Raw genomic sequence first — 16,789 nt, forward strand, 5'->3', positions numbered from 1 at the left:
ACTTTAGTGTGTCGTCCCCGGTGCTTCATGCTGGGGTAGTTTTTGATGGATGATGAAGCGTTGGACAATTGAAGCTGATCGTAGGTTTATCGGGCGATGTTGCCGGTGCAGTGGTTCAGCGGGCGCTTTTTCACTGCTGGCTGGACGCCGTCAATTAGTGGAACACGATCGCAAACACTATATGAATGGGAGAACGTTAGTGTGTCGCGTGTCATGATATAATTTGGTTGTTTGATCATGTTTGGAAAGCTTTTGACTGTAGCTAAAGATACATTTCATTCGCCGGAATTGAAGCGAAGTGATTGGTTTTATAATGCTATTAATTGAACCACGATCCAAGAAATTGTAAATTAGTGCATCAAAAATTTGGACAGGTTCGTGATAGACAGCAGTGTTTATTTCATTAATTTACATTTTTCACGTTATATATTTTTATCTTGGGAAAACAAACTAATATTTAATTCAAATGGCATTTCGAAAAAAGGGGAAATGTGTAGCGCACAAACGATGCAAATGTCACAATGTGCATGATGCATCCTTCATAAAAGTCATCCCCTTTTCAACCTGCGATTAAAACTAGGTAGCCGTGGTTTTTCAAAACGGTGTCAAAACAAACGGACAACCTCTAATTTATCTCAGCGAACGTTTTCACATGGTATCGATATTTTTAGCCTCACACATGGTTAATGTCAGTTGTGATGCTCCTTTCTCGCATTCATTTTCCCGCTATTCGTGCTCTATGGTGAAATAGGTAAACATTTCTCAATCATTTATCGAGCTACTATCGAATGTTATCGAGTGAATTTCTTACGACAGTGAGAGAACAAAAAATAGGGGTAAGCTTCAGGTTCCCACTTGCCCGAATAGCGATCATGTTCGAAGAAAGCGAAAGCTCTAGATGCTGCCGTCGCTCGAGAAGAGCAAATGAAAGTGAACGTCTCTCGCTCACGTCGAGAGCAAACCAAAGCAGAGGAAGAAGTAAAAACTGAGCGAACTGAAGAGCGGGCTGCTTGGTCGGGTATAGTTTACGCGCTTCGTTTGAGAGCGAGAGTGATCTTGAGGATGATTCAGATGATCGTATGGGAGATAAAACAAGTTTTTTGGATTTTTCTTCGATCTTAGGTTCATTCGAGAATGAACATCTTTAGGATTAAATTATTTAGAGCAACTAAAAAAATCAACCAATTTTTAATACCAACATCATTACACGTATTTTATTTCATGTTTTAGAGCATCTTAAGGGCGATTGAAATAACGTTATTCTTATTATTAAAAAAGTGTTTATTGCATTTTTTTAAATACTCTAAAGAAATAAATAAGACAATTTTCCTAAAAGTCGAAGACTCTTATCACTATTAATTAACAATCAATTTCGTCAAACTGCTAAAACCACCTGCCACATTACACCCATAAATCGAATGAACGTTTCGTCTGCGCATTCATCGGTCCGGATTAGCTTAAGCCGCGCCGAGCGAAAGCTCTTCACTCTCCGCGCACTCCAAAAAGCAAATGAGAGTGAGAGTAACCACAGTGCACCTCCACGGCATATACCGCCCCCCCGAACCGTGCGCGTGAACCAACTTTGCGCAAAGCTTCGGGGCCTCATTTGAATGTGCGCTCTCCAAATACTGCGCTCTCCAGCGGCCGGGGCAGCTAAAGGTCGACGGTTGCTTTTATAAAAATTTGTTTCCCCAACCGACCGGCAGCTCAAACGATCACGGACTGTCCAGCGAGACAGACGCGCGCCAGCGTTCCTCAGTCAGCGTCGAAAGGTAGTATCGGACGTTCCGTGGGCAGGATTGTGACCGTTTCACACCATTTCGCTCGCTGGTGTATCGCGTAGAGTCGAAACGGTGCTAGTGTGGTTTTTTTAGCTTTGTAGGTTATCGCAACTCGCAACTTTTGTTTTAACAAGCGCTCGAAATTCGTAAGGTCAGTGTTGCCGTTCGCGTGGTTCGCCAAATACGCCGAGGGCGATTCGTGACGCAGCATGATCGATTCTGCACCCAGCAGGAAAGGACAGTGTTTCCGGCGGACGGGCGGGAAGTGCGAAGTGAGAGTGAAAGTAGCGAACGAACGAAAATTCGCGTCTCGAAATCATCGAGCCTTATGAAAACAAAAAAAATAAATCAATGGCAGCAAAAACATAATACGCGAAACTTGCTCTGAAGTACCGCAAGAGTGTTCCTGTTGGTGCTTGGATATGTGATCTATCTTGTTGCTAAGAGGGAGCGAAAATTAAGACGAATTTTCATACCTTCTCATCATGACTAAAAAAAGGGAGTTACAGTGATCTGGGAAAAGAACGTGTTTTTTCATTGAAGCTGTCCAACATGAGCGTAATTTCGTTTTTCGGTTGGAAACTTTCCGTTTCTTGGAACCAAATGCAGCGAAAAGCAAAAGAAGCGGGTCAACAAACACATAAGTGACGTGCAAAAACTGAACAAAACAAAAAAAACCGTATATTGGAAGATTGATTGAATTTTCGGCACGCTGCGTATGATGTTTCTTTCCCCTTAACACTGTGATCCTGTTTTGCTTGATGGCGCGTCTGGCCACTGGCAGGGCGTCTCGGGAGCCGTTGAGATTGTGCTAAACGAATACAAGGCGTGTGAAATTGAACGGTTGTGTCTGTGTGTGTGTGTGCCGTGAGAACGAGTGAAAGCCTTCGCACACAGCAAGCGACGAACTTCCGCCCCCTGGGGCATAGTAGCAGAAAAGTGTGTTTTTTTTTTCTTCTAGACATTAACTTTTGACAATTAGAAGATGGATTATTTAGTTGAGTGAGAGGGAAAAAAGATTCCAGTGATGAATTAGCGAGACGCTACCATACTACAACGCACAGATTTCTAACAAGAAGCTACACTGCAACGAAATCTGCTAGTAGCGAATATTCGTGACATGACTAATTAGTGACATTCCGCGGGTGGATGATAATCGAATGAAATTTCATTTTCACTTACACACCTTGTATGACCGTGCTTGTGCTGAATATGGCCCGTTGTACCTAGAAAAGAAGAAACAGTTCAAAATCGTGACCGAATAATCAGCGAAAGCAGCGGGTATGCTATGTGCATGTTTCAGGAAGGTGTAAAACATTCCCTAACATAGAGAAAAGGGAAACACCCAGTAACCTCAAATACGGTCCGAATACAAATCGCTTGTGAAAAGAACATATTATATCGTCAAAAATGACGTTCAAGTCTCAGGGGCCAAACAGGAACAGAGTAAAATCAAAGTGATTTATTTCGGGAACAATTTAGCAATGAAAGACTTCAATGCGCGAAACACTTTAAACAGGAAACGAACCCGCTCAATTGTAATGTGCACGTGCGATTAGTGAATTCGTGATTGTTTTTTTCCTCTTTTTTTCTTTCGGGGTGTTTCTTTTGTATTTGTTTCTAAAGTGGATGTTTACCCCCTATTTGCAGCTCCGTTTACAGGTTGCCGTTCGGCGTCGGGAGGAGTAACTTTCTTTTGTGTGCAGCGTTTGTTTCCGGAGGAAGCGGAGTGATCAGTTACAAAGTGCGCCAGATCTGAGTGTTTTCACTCCAAGTGTTATAGTTCATATAGACAGTCCGTGCTTGGTTGTTTAAATCCTGTCCACGATGAGGTTGTTCGTTTTGGTAAGTTTAAGCTAATTTGTAACGAATAATTAAAGCAACTGAATGTATCTACACCATTTCACCGAGACTCGCTGCGCGAAGTAGCACGAAGCCGAGATCTTAATCATTATGTTTACAAAACATTTTGCATACAGTGCTGCCGCTACAAACGCACCAGCGCATATGTTTCCAAATCTTTGCACGTTTGCTTTACGCCCACGCCAATGCTCCGCGACACCACCGCAACTCCCGCATCCGTTGGCCGGGAAGCCGGACCGCGGGGGCATACGGAATGGGAGGGTAATTCCGTAATGGATGGATGTGCCCGCGGAATTGCCCAACCGAAGACGCACCGAGGTCGTCTGCGTTAGTGTACGCCTGGTGTTCGAATTTATAGCTTCATTACACAACCTTCTTCCACACCCCTTGCCAGGCCCGCCTTTGGTAGTGATGAGTGATTGCCTGTGCGGGTCGCCACTTGTGGTCATTCGCTTGTGAATGAGTTGTCGCTTCTCAACACCTTTCCCGCTAGTGCTGGATATGTAACATCTGCAGCACAACGGCACTGCATTTTCCCTTCATTTGTTTGACGAACTGTCCGCCTACGTGCAGCGGCACTTTAGATTTCGGCCCGGAGCGTGGAAGGAAAGTGACATCAGTTTCACTTTCGTGTCGGGTGATTTTTGTTTTCCTGCTGAACTGGTTAATTTCATGTTTAGAGCTTAAATATAAATAAATTAATTTTAACATGTGGAAATACTAAATGTATTATTAAAATAGCATGATATTTCTTTTGCAAATTTTGAAGTGTATCATGAAGATGAATGGAATGTCCCTACCGATCACCAATGAGCTCTTTTGTGTGAATCACTTCCCCCAGCCGATCTGAAACGCTTGATTGATCGGTATTTATATTTACTTTACATTGTTTGTATTGGCAATTTCTCTTTCACCTCCCAAAAAATGGAAAAAATGAGTTGAGAAAAGAAACAAGTCAACTGCTATTTCAAAAGGTCTCTTTTTTAAAAGAAATTATACTTTCTTACCCAAAACGAGCCACTGCCTACGAAATGTGTACAGATTTATGTACTACCACTCCACGCCTTTGCAAGACGGAAATCGAGCGCCCGAACACCTTTAGCAGGATGTAAAAAGGGCGTTTGCGTCTGTGTGTGTGTGTGTGTTTGAGGGGGCGCAAACTAGGGGGAAACACTTTCCAGATCAACTAAATGGGTGTGTACGGTTGGACACGCTGGATTGATGAAAAGGGTAGTAAAGTAATTACGACGGCTACAACGAGAAATTCAAGTTTTGCATCCCCCCCCATACACACACACACGGGCGGCTGTGTGCGTATCAGCGGTTATGTGGAACTGTAGGGATTTCTTTCACTTTCAAACAACGCACACTACGCACCGCACGATGTATTATGCACTTGAAATCGAGTTGTGGTGTAATTTATGTTTTGTAAAAAGTGGAACAAAACTCGTTTCTTATCGCAATAATATTAAACAATTTATTTGAAAAGCTGTTCTCTTCGAAAGACTTCAATGATAGCAGAACACGAACCCTCTTCAATTGGGAAGCAATGGTTTTAAAATTTGTTCCAAAATCAATTAAAAACAAGTGTTGGTTCAAACTTAATAAAACAAATAATAACAATCAGAACCAGCGTGCATTGATGATGCGCCACTAATTTTTTAAACGATAACATCAAATTCCAATGCCAATCACTACACTAACAAGTTGACTCTATCAAGTGACAATTATAAAGAAATGTAATTCATAACATCACTTTGTGCGTCATCGCTGCGTACCGATTTGGTCGCCTACTTCACACAATCGGATTACGCACCGCCAGGGCCAACGAACAGAGCATCGCGCGCCCAGGGGACAAGTTTGTTTGAGGTGAAGAGGCGAAATTTAGAAAGTATTTCACCATCGGAATCTGCAGTCACCTGTCGCGTCGGTTCATCCTCCGACCGGCAGCAGCACCGGCAGCCGTGAGAGAAATCTTACCATGACCTCAGCATCCGTCCACCACACGGTCTCGGTCGTGTCGGCATTCGGGGCGGAGGAGTGGCTGGTGGTGCCCGAAACGCTGATTTATTTATTTATTTACATTTTTTCCCCCGCGCTATCTTTCTCGGCGCTTTTTTTTTTTGTTAACGACAACAACAAGCGGAGACAAAAAAAAACTGCGTCTCCTCTTCATCTCCCAATAGTCTTCGATGGGAAGTCAATTGTGTCTCGTTTTCGCTTCTCGGGCGGTGGTCCGATTGTTTCACCAGGTTGCCTGGTCAGAGTGAGGTTTATGTTGGGTCGGGGAATGGGGGAAGCAAACCGGAGCTTCTCCTTCGCTTTCTGATCGGCAAAGCGCGTCTGTCAACGGCGTGCCATCGTGTGCGGTCAGGTGTTTGTCTCACGCACCCTCCCCGACCGGCTGGAATTAGGGTCTTGGGGAGGAGAAATTAACACACTGCTTTTATGCGCCACGGAATACTGGATGATGCGGGAGAGAGGGAGTGCTCGAGGGAACAAAGTAAAAATGAAGTCGTTAAATCAATATTTACCTACACCACGCGCCAATGTTGGCCACTTTGCCAGCCGGGGACAGGCTTATCGATATCATCGGCAGGCAGGGAGAGTTGAAGATGGGACAAAGCGCTGATTTCTTTTCGAAACCATTCCCACCGTGTACCGTATCGGCTCCGAACCTCTGGGTGAGTTTCACTTTTTTCAAGTCCTTCCGAGATGTGCTTTTGCTGTCTCTTGCTGTGCGCTTCGTTTCGCCACCAATTTGTCATCGGCAAAATTCCGAAATTCAGCATCGCTGTGCAGTGCTGAATGCGAGCAAAAAGGGAATCGCTTCCACTAGTTTCCATTTTTGCTGATAGCATTCCACATTCCACCATTACCTTGGCATTGCGGTACCCTTGGCAGAGGAGATGTAACAACGCAACGAGCTTCCGGGCTAGATTGCATGCCGCACCAAACCCAAACCCACAAAACATCAAAACAACAATACGCGGGCAAAGATCTCACGGGGAAATGAAAGAAAAAGTGTGGGCAATGCTGAAAGTAAACAGCATGTAGTGCATGATACAAACCTATCTTGAGATGATGCTGCTGCTGCTGCTGCTGTGATTCCGTTGGCGAGTGGTACATGCATTTGTACTCTCTATACCCCGTTCCCGTAAGGTTAGGTTTAGATAAGCACAGAAAGGGGAGCAAACGCCGCATCCGTTGTTGTGGCTGGTTTTGCAATTACTGGAGGGCTCGCCGGTAACGTAAGACCGATTATGCCGCTAAAGGTTCGCTTTTGGGTAGGATGATGTCGAGCGGAATTAGAGCAGCGGGTTTCGGGTGGGTGCTGCTTAATGTAATGAGCAGTGTTTGCCACTCGAAGAAGGAACCACTCGTGTGAGTTCACATAATAACGTTTGACATTTGGAAGCGGCCGGAAAGGGTAGTCGCGTCATCCGCACGCGACTAAGGCAGATCGGTTGGCAAGGAGTGTTTGGAAACCGTTTCATGTTGTGCTCTTAAACAAATATTAGTAACTCAACATTATTTCAAGTTTTACCGGCTCAATGCTACTTGTTGAGCTGATCTTTTTCTATATATTTATTGACTTTTTTCGTTCTGCCGTGTCGAAGCGCAACATAAAGAAACCAACAAATTAAACGTTTATTAGTTGTGCATTCAGCCCGCATGAACATCTCTCTTTCATTCTCTTTTCTCTCTCTTCGCCTTAAAAAAATGATGCCACTGCAAGGTAGCAAGCGGTAGGAAAATCCACCATCACACATTGCAGCACCACTTGCCATCCCTCTTCTTTTGCAAAAGCACTTGGGGCCAACGCGGGCCAGATAAGGAGAGCAATAAAATAGGCGTCGGTGTTGATTTACATAATTTCCATTTTCCGCACGGCTTTTTTGTTGCTTCTTCTCTTTGCTCCGACAATTCGGAAGATTCATTTTTCCCATGCCCGTGCTGCCATGCTGCTGCTGCAATGGTTTCCATTCGTGCCACCTACCCAGCCGCCAGTTTGCCATTCCACGGCCCACGTGTACAAGTTGTGTACGGTTTGCTTCCGCTTTTCTCCGGTGCCGGTGCCAATAAGCTTACCGTTATCAGCTGCGTTTTTTTTCCCTGTTATGCCATTGATAGTCTGGGCTTGTGTGGGAGTGTTTGTGTGTGAGTGTGTTTTTGTTTGTTAAATGTACAATTGAATGAATGAATTTGATGGTGAAGTTGCTGTTTGGCGTCTCCAAGATATTTGCAATATTTTTGCAAGGAAAACATATATTCCATTAACGGTTTAAATATATTTCAAGGATCATGAGTTTCATTTTTGTAGACAACTGATTGTTCAATGTCCATGGTAACGTGGCAATTGACGATCTTTGTTTTGAAAAATGAATGTTTCGTTGAGAGGGATTTGCCATAATCCTTTCCGTGTGTGTGTGTTGCATAATGTTTCACATATCCTCCCGAGTGGACCTTCTTTATCCGCGCGCGTTGCACCGTCACTTCGATTTGATCCGGCCCGAACCTCGATCGTAAAGTGTAGCGGAAATAAAGCCTTCAACGGCAACTCAGACCCACCCCGACACAGTGGAGCCTCCTCGCGCAATAAATTCAATTAGCCAAATCGTCGTTGCGCAATGAACCGCGAAGAATCACCCGCACAAGGGAAAAAAGGTGCGATAAAGCCCGACCCAGCACCACCGCTCCACTGCCCTCCCTCCCTCCCTTGATTTACCGGTATCGAAAGGTACATTAGTGAAGCGCAAATGGTCCTTGGACAATCATTCCCCATTTCCCTGTTTCTGAGCCCAACCGTGGGGGTTGCACTGCAGAGCACCGGGCCAGGAAGCGATCCGCGCGATGAAAGTGGCCCCAAAGATTAGGCGAGAATGGGGGGTACGGGATCGGATCGAAAATAGATTTTCCCCGTGGTGTACGGCCTGTACACCGCACCTTCGCCTGACCTTTGACCGCTATCGATTGGAACGGGGCGTTGGAACGGGCCCTCCGGGGGATTCGAGTTGGAGCTTTTTTTTCTCATTCAGAAACTCTGCGTCGTGACCAGCATGAAAGGCTCGTCGCCAACAAAGTAACGGACACCAAAATCGGATTGCCATTCGCTCTTCCTCTCTCTGTGTGCGAAGCTCACTTTCGGCCAGCGATCCGGGGGGAAACGAATCGCACAAAGTGAGCGTGGACGAGTTGATGATTGGATCCGTTAATTGGCGGTCAATAGCGAAGGATGAAAATGAGAAGCTGTTTCTTTTTGCACGGCAGGAGCTCACTCATCCCTCTGCCGCGTGCCCTCTCAACACAGAACAAACAAAGGGTGGAACCTGTCCCCCTGGTGCCACGCCATTCCATCTACCCCCGGCGAGAAAATTAATCGCATAAAATCGCAAATTCGTGTCCGACGGGCGGGTGGTTTGCTGCAGCGAATCGTAGATGAATGTTTGCGGCCCTCGGAACAGGGGCAGAGGGAATATATTAGCTAGCACACCTGGTGGGGCATTGGCAAGCTGTCGGGCGACCGTTTTCGAATATTGGGGCTGCTTGGGCCGTGAAATGTACAATCAATTTGCTCGATCACTGCAGCATTCTGGTGCTTTTCAATGCGAGGGAATTAACGGGAGAAGCTTTGTAACTCTCGGGTACAACAGCTCAATGCAGGGGAAAGGGTAAAAGTAAATGTTGTGCAGGAACTATTGCCTTCCACAAAGGAGCCTTTTACATTCGTCGTTTTGTGCAAAGGATTTGGCTGTTTAAATTATTTAAATTATCATGCAAAGTAACTCATATATAAAGAGGGGAAAAAGCTGCTTCAATCTTTTCATCCCCTTAGCAGAATCCTCGTCTGTAAAGTACCGTTGATTGAAAGGAAACACATTTTATTAGTTTTTTGTAATATTTTTGGTTAAGTTTTGATTAAGCGTATAACATTCCAACTGTAACATATGTACAGTATTATGTTACAGTTGGAATCTAATACGCCTAATCAAAACTTTACCAAAAATATTACAAAAAAATAATAAAATTCCAACATAATATTCCAACTGTATCTACATGCTCTGTACTTTTCACACACAATTACTGCAAATTTCCTTCCATTTCCTTCAACACGCTCACACTCATCAGCGCGTTTTCCCGCCATGCCATGTCAGTAAACAGTTTATCGATAAATGTCTGTTTGCTGTCGGTTGCTGGGCCCCGTCCGGCCGGGTGATTAATGCGCATGCTCATGTAATCTGCCTCCCCTCCCATCCCAAGCTCCCAGGGTTCCACCCTTGGCCCGCATCGATCATCTCACTCCTTGGTCCCTCTCGCTCCCAAATGGATAATTTACCGCATCCGATTGAAAAACGATCCGCACCGTCTAAACTATCGCTACCTACCACCCGAGGCACGGGATCGACTGTCCGTCTTTATCATCCTACTTGCGGAAAACACTTTCATTTTCTTCTCTCGCCGTGATGGGAACAGGCCAGCAACATTGTGTTGGTCTGCGTCAGTGCTCTCTCTGTGTCTCGCTCTCCTGTTCGATTACCTTGCTTGCCGTGAGTTTATGATGAAATAATAACATGCCATGGGCTCTGCGACAAGTGATCAGCGTGCGCGCACTTCGGAGCTTCGAGCATACTTTGGCACGCGCGGGTTCGCCTGCCTGTCTGCCCTCGCTCGTGTCTCACAATCGAACTCGATCAAACTACTGCAATGGGTGCTATTTTCGACGATTGATTGGTTTGATGGGGCTACCCTTTTCCCCGGGCACCTAAGTGGTACAATTTTGCTCCACTACTCGTGATCGGGATCGGTAAACTGCGATCGCAATCATCATCGTTGGTAGCTTTATTTAGATTCGAAATTTGGCTACCGCGGTTTTTTGGTGTGCGGCGTTTGAATTTGGCATAATGGCTGTCCCGACCGAAAGCGAGCCAATTTTCATTTCAACCAAAGCCGCTGCGCTACCTGCCTGCTTGTCCGTCGTAGCTATTCCGGTCCTCCACTCCGCGCCCGACCCGAACACACAATGTAAATGAATTGCTTAAGTGAATTTTCGAACATCGAAGCCGCAGTGTCATTAAACCCGATAAGGCGGCACTTTCACTTCGCGGGCTAGTCGTCGCTAATTAGATTGTCACCCAAGCGAGGGAGAGAGGGTGGGGGGCGTGGTAAAGGTAAATCACAGCCACAGGAAAGCCAATGCAAATCACCACTTAAAACAGTCGATTAAACTAAACCCATCCCCGACAAAACCGACCGGCTGCACAAAAGAATACAACGGGCGGGCAAGCGACGAACCGTCGCATCAAGACCGCCCGTTGACTTTTTTAATGTATCTGTGTGTGTGTGTGTGTGTGTCGGACTGGCTGAAGATCTCATTTTCATTTCATTTTATTCCTGCAACTTCCTTCACTGACCGTTGTTTTTTCCCCTTCTTTGGAGTGCGCATGCCATACCGGCCAGCCCTTTTGCCTTGTGGGACGGAAGTAAGTGTTTGACGGTGCTGCCGAGGTCAATGGAATCGTTTGCTCTCGTTGCCGAAGCCGAAGCAAATCGCCAGACAGAACCGCTCAGGTCATTGGCATCGGGAGCAGGGTTAGCAGAAGAATTTTCAGAGGAAGAGCTTGAATCCGGAGCACTGGTGAGCCCGACCGCAGGACGGATGCTGCCACAAGATTTATTACTTTATAGACGCACACACACACCCATCACATACGGACCGATACACGGGTTAGCTTCTAATCGGTTTTATTTTTTCGGTCACCGAAGGAGAAGCAGCATGGAAAGAGCGGGGAAAGTACAGTACCCGAAACATGAAACACTACTATACTTTTGTGGCTGTGTGTTTAGATGTTCCCAGACCTCCTCCTCCGTTCCTAATGAGATTAAACGCCGTTGCCGCGGGTGCAGCGGATTCGTTCTTTCGCCTCTCCAGCGATCCCGTGGCGGCTCGAAATAAATGCGATAAGCTTATTATACGGTTGCAGTTTGTTGAAATGATCAGCTCTTGCTTGTGGTGTGTAATAACTCACTTAAACGCAAACGTGTATCCCCTTCACAGCTGGTGAGGAATGGTTTAATTTTTTGGACACAGAGAAAAGCGCCAGTTTCACTTTCATTTACAATACGGCAGAGGACGAACGAAAGAAGCAGGAGAATAATCATATAGATGTAATCTTGTGTGAGAATCGTGTGCAATGCTGGTTATCTGGTTCGCTTTTCCGACACTCAGCACATGCACACACACACATCGGAACCGGCGTCAAGGATCGTTTCACCAGTCATCGCTGTCACCAATCGTTGCTAGTTGCAGTTGCAGCAAAAACCTCTCCCGACTTATCACTTTCCATCTTGCACAAAAGGGCCACGATCCATCTCAACGTTGGTGGCAACAAACATAACCAACACACACACAACTCATCATAATCAACTGCACGATCGTGAACCGGTGTGTCGGAAAGCGCATTGTTTGCTTCGATCGTTTTTCCTCCCGGGCGCGACGGATCAAGTGACGGGGCCACGATGACAGATATGGACGCCCCGCCCCATTGCCGCCCGGGCTGATGAGGTGACATTTGGAGGTCGTGACATTCGGGAGGAGAAGGTTCCTGCCGGGTCGGGGCTTCCGAACCACGATCGTGACGATGGTGGTGGTGGTGGTGTTGTGTGTTTTTGTCTGAGTGAGATGCTCTCTTCGCGGTCTTGTGATTCCGGCTTAACACGTGGGCCGCTATGCTGCGTCGTGTTCAAGTTGCAGGAAGGTCGTTGCTCTTGTTTCCTATCCGAACGATTGTAGCGTTTTGGGGCGGTGTATGAAAGGAGGTGTTAGTGTGTGTTTGGATGAAGTTGTTTCCTCTCCGACTGTTTTATGTGCAACATAAGCTTGAAAATTAATTTATTCGAATAGCAGCTGCAATCAAGCTTTTGGTTATGGCAAATTTTACATTTTGTATTTACAAGGTTTTTCAGGGGTTCTCATAGCTGTGGGATACTTCCTTAATTCTTACTTAGTGGAAATGAACTTTATAGATTGGGTCTGCCCCAATTGTACTCTATGGTACCCTTTTCAGACAGGCCTATTGGGAATTCCTATTGGATTTGTCCAAAAAAGATGCTCATAGAGTCCAATTCCTTTCACATAAAGTTCATTTCCTATAAGATACAATCATGAAAGTATCCCACAAGTATGAGAACCCCTAAGTACAGGGTTGCAGCTGTTTATGAGATTAAAGTAATTAAATAGTGATGTAATCTTTCAACCGATTAAAGCATAATTTTTAACCATATAACAGTAACAATTTATATTATTTCACTCAATTTAAAAATGCAATTTGTCACTAAATACATTCCAAATAAAACATATTTTAAACTTATCGTTTTTCACCAAAACTGCGTCATAAAAATCATCATCATTAAAAAATAGTTTCGCTTTCAATTAAGGTACTTTAAAACAAGATGGTAATTAAGATAGTAATACAAAGGAGTCTGTGCAATTGAGGCTCACCTGTTCTCATACTTTAATACCAACCGCAGTGTTGTCCTCTTCAATTCCTTCGTCTTCGAAGGGGGGTTCGTCACCAAAAGAGGCATTCAAATTTCCCAGCCTCTCTTAATGAAAGCAAAGCAATGTACCGATACACTGGGGACATTTTATCTACTACCATGAAAACTGAGACTCAAAGGCGGGGACAATCGCACTTATCGTCGATCTCAAATGCAGTTCGAGTGGCCACCCAAAAGATGCACTATCCCAACAACACCACAACAATCCATGCTTAGTGACCTCATCAAGCAGCATTAGGGTCATTACATACGGTGCCACGAGACTCGCTCGGTTGCGGGGGGAGGAAAGAATTTAAGCCAGATAAAGTGGCGCACCTCATGAGGGAGGATGTGATGGTGCCTGGGGGTCTTCGACCCAACCTAAGGGACCCTATTAACCAGGGCCCGCAGGTTTGTCGCCCGTCCACTGTCACACGAGAGCATTAGGGCACTCTCTCCGCCGAAAGAAAAGACGATGAAAACGATAATGACTACAAAGTACGATATTAATAAATTAAGCAGTCCACCTGGAGACGATATCTCGCACGAGATTGGCTGTGCGTGTGTGTGTTGTGGCCTTAAAATTCAGTACTCAAGCACACACAACAAAAAAAAACGAAAACCAAGAAGGAAGATGCAGCAACACCCCCCGTAGGGTGGCTTTATTTCGGGGGTAACGAAGTTAAAATACGACACCGCTCTAAGGCACACGTCGCTAGAGCAGAGCGGTCGTCTGTTTTTACTTTCTTCTGGAGCTCTTCGCTTCTTGTGGTCTAGCTCAAGCACACACAAAGCTGGTGAAAAATAAAACGCTCGTTTATCTTTCGCTCTAGCTCGGCCAGGTTTACCTTACCCACGCTGTCGAAGATAGGGGAAGAATAACGTCTTGTAGCCCCTTTGCCAATTTGGATGGAATCTACAGGAGGTCATCCATTTCATCTGCTGTCCCCTAGCTTTTTAGAGTCATTGCTGGATAGCTCCTCGATTACAATCTCGGGAATGTGTGGTCACCGCACAATGGCTGGTAGAGGTGGCGTTTGTCGTACGCGACGGAGTCGAAAGGGGAAAAGTTTCCTTTCATTTGCATGCTAATAGACTGCCACTAGGGCCCCGGGACAGCCAGACCACTGCGATCGGACCACTGCGGGACATATTTCACGTGCTCGTCCCCTTTTTATGTCCGGCCGTATAGCGAGCCACTTTCTCAGCCGCTCAGCCGTCGCAATGATGGATGTGTTACGCAAGCGCGCGGCGATGCAATTGCTTCTGGCCCGGTGCAACTTGCAGACATTCCTGCTCGGTTTGCTCGCATCCTTGAACGAAAGGAGAAAGGTTCAACCCGCAATACCGGTACTGGGGGTAAGGTCTTTGGTACGTGCGGGGATTGGGTTGTTGAATGGCAAACACTTCCCTAACCACATCGGTTGAAGAAGAAGAAGAAGGGTCCCACCTTCTTCCTCCGTGTAGGGTGTTGCAGCATGCATCACTTCCCTTTTTCAGGGTTGGCCGGCTGTGTCCGCCGTCGCCGCCGCCGTTTGGAGATGGGATTCGCTCCTTCTGCTGCCTGCCCCTACCCCTCCGCTAGTTGACGCTTCACGCCAAAGGACAACATTCCGAACCACGCTTCGGGGGAACGCACGCCGAACGAAAGTGTAAGTGTCTTTCACCGCAGCCGCGCGCGTCATCGTCCAACGGTGACTTTCAGACTTTCAAGCCGATCGCATGCAATCGCAACAACACACACCAAACGAGTTCGACTGGTTGTGGAGGGTTTGTGTTTTGCTTCTTTATCAGTGTGTCGCCGTCTTACGCTGCTGCCTCTTACGACTTCTCTCCGTAAAATCGGAATGAATCTTCGATCCGGGGGCGAGTCGGCTATCTTGGATTTCGATCCGATTCCGATCAGCGATCCTCTGCATTGGATTTCATTCGCCAGTTCTTCGTTTTTCTTGTTTTTTTTTTTGCCCCGCGTGACGATTGCAGAGAGGCGTTTGGCGGTGGTCGGAAGCTTCGACTTTCTTCGCAATGGGATGATAAAATACGGCGTCGTATTGTGCCGGTTGGGGGGAGAAGCGGCCCAAGTTCCGGACCGCATGGTTCACCACACCCAGGACGCTTCCCTGTTGAATGTGCCCACCTACCGCCGATCAAACGATTCGCTTAACCTTCATTTTCGCCCCAAACCCAACCCGTTCTACGGGTACGGGAAGGTGTGAGAGAGATAGAGAGAGAGAGGAAGGTTCGTCGCTTCGGCGGTGAAGTCTTTCGTTTTTCAAACCAAAACCGGACCCCGGGGTCCGGTTTCGGCGCTATGTGTCGTGTACGGGAGTCATATGATATAGCAAAGGAAAGTACTGCCTGCGGGCGTGATGTGTCCGCGTGTGTCTGTTTGCCTTTTCCACGGTTTTATTCACCCTTCAGCAACCACTCTGCTGGATAATGCCGCGTCAGCAAAGAGTGTGTGTGTGTGTGTTGGTAATACTGATTGCGGTGCTGCAATCAAAGGTTACAGCCGATGTGCGAAGCATCGTCGATAAAACGAGGGAAAGGAAGCACACAACTGGTGGAAGGGAGGAAAGGGGCAAAAAATAAACTACAAAATCTATGTGATGCGCACACCACCGGGCTCTGATATGGTGTGCATTTTAATTGAACGCGCGCGCGCGCTCGTTACCACATCCGCGATGTCCGTGTCCTTTCGATCAATTCGGATTATTTATGCACACACTCGCGCACACACTCACACGTAAATAACGTTTTACCAAACACAGTGTGCCTTTTTTTTGCGTAACAGAGTGTGCGCGATCGCGGGGATGTATCGATCGGTTAAACGGCAACATCAGGTAAAAGACTCACGTTGTGCACCCTTCCAACGACACACAGTCTGCCTTTCACTTCGACCGGTGATGAATATTTGCCCATCATAACGACAGTGGTTGATAAAAAAAAATAGCAATAAAAAACACCTGGTGCCTTGGAGAATCTTCAATGTGCACACCTGTAATACGTAATACGGTCGATCCGCAATGGGATGATTTAATAGGGGACAAGGTTTTTCAAGACGATACACTTTTGTCAGCTGGGTTTTTGTAGCGACATTTTCCCATGCTACAAGGGAACTGAGTTGAAATTGAAAGTGTGTTGTTCAATTTACAGGAACATGAGATTGTGCTGATGAAGTTGTCCTAAACAACGGAGCGAGAGATACGACAATCAAGAGGAAAGAAAAGGGAGAAAAGAAGCGGACCTAAAACATAAATTCCATCATTTTGCCTTATCGGGACTGGTGCTGATGGTGCTCCAAAAATGGTCATCAAACAACGAACCGATGCTAATTTTATTATGCTACACTCTTTGGTTTCCCAATCCCCCCCCCCCCCCCTCCCCAACTTGTACAGTTTTACACTCGCTCAGGAATGTTCCACCGTGGGCTAGCTGGGTGGCTAGCTGGGCGGCACGATAAAATAGCTTTGATAACGCTCTCCCTCCGCTGTATCCGATTCCCTAAAAACAGCTTTTTTTTGTTGTTGGTTAGACTTCCTACAGCCTCGCCACCTTGGGGTTCCTCGCTTCAAGGAACTTTCCCTTTATTTTGCGAGATAACGAAG

The 16,789-nt window shown here is 46.2% G+C and overlaps 1 protein-coding gene across 3 annotated transcripts in view; it reads left to right on the top strand.

Annotated features, from left to right (window-relative positions):
- LOC121591588 overlaps window positions 1–16,789 on the top strand; it is a 62,839-nt gene that overhangs the window by 35,146 nt on the left and 10,904 nt on the right. Inside the window, exons 1-2 of one of the 3 annotated variants that reach the window (XM_041912292.1) lie at window positions 1,702–1,772; window positions 3,432–3,626. The exons of 1 other annotated variant lie outside the window; for it this stretch is intronic. In XM_041912292.1, coding sequence (XP_041768226.1) covers window positions 3,609–3,626 — 18 coding nt within the window. In that variant the 5' untranslated portion in view covers window positions 1,702–1,772; window positions 3,432–3,608. Of the gene's footprint in view, window positions 1–1,701; window positions 1,773–1,798; window positions 1,879–3,431; window positions 3,627–16,789 lie in introns of those variants that run through there. One more of the 3 variants, XM_041912293.1, reaches the window with a different exon arrangement.

Source organism: Anopheles merus, chromosome 2L (genome assembly GCF_017562075.2).
Source record: "Anopheles merus strain MAF chromosome 2L, AmerM5.1, whole genome shotgun sequence".
NCBI classification, from domain to species: domain Eukaryota; kingdom Metazoa; phylum Arthropoda; class Insecta; order Diptera; family Culicidae; genus Anopheles; species Anopheles merus.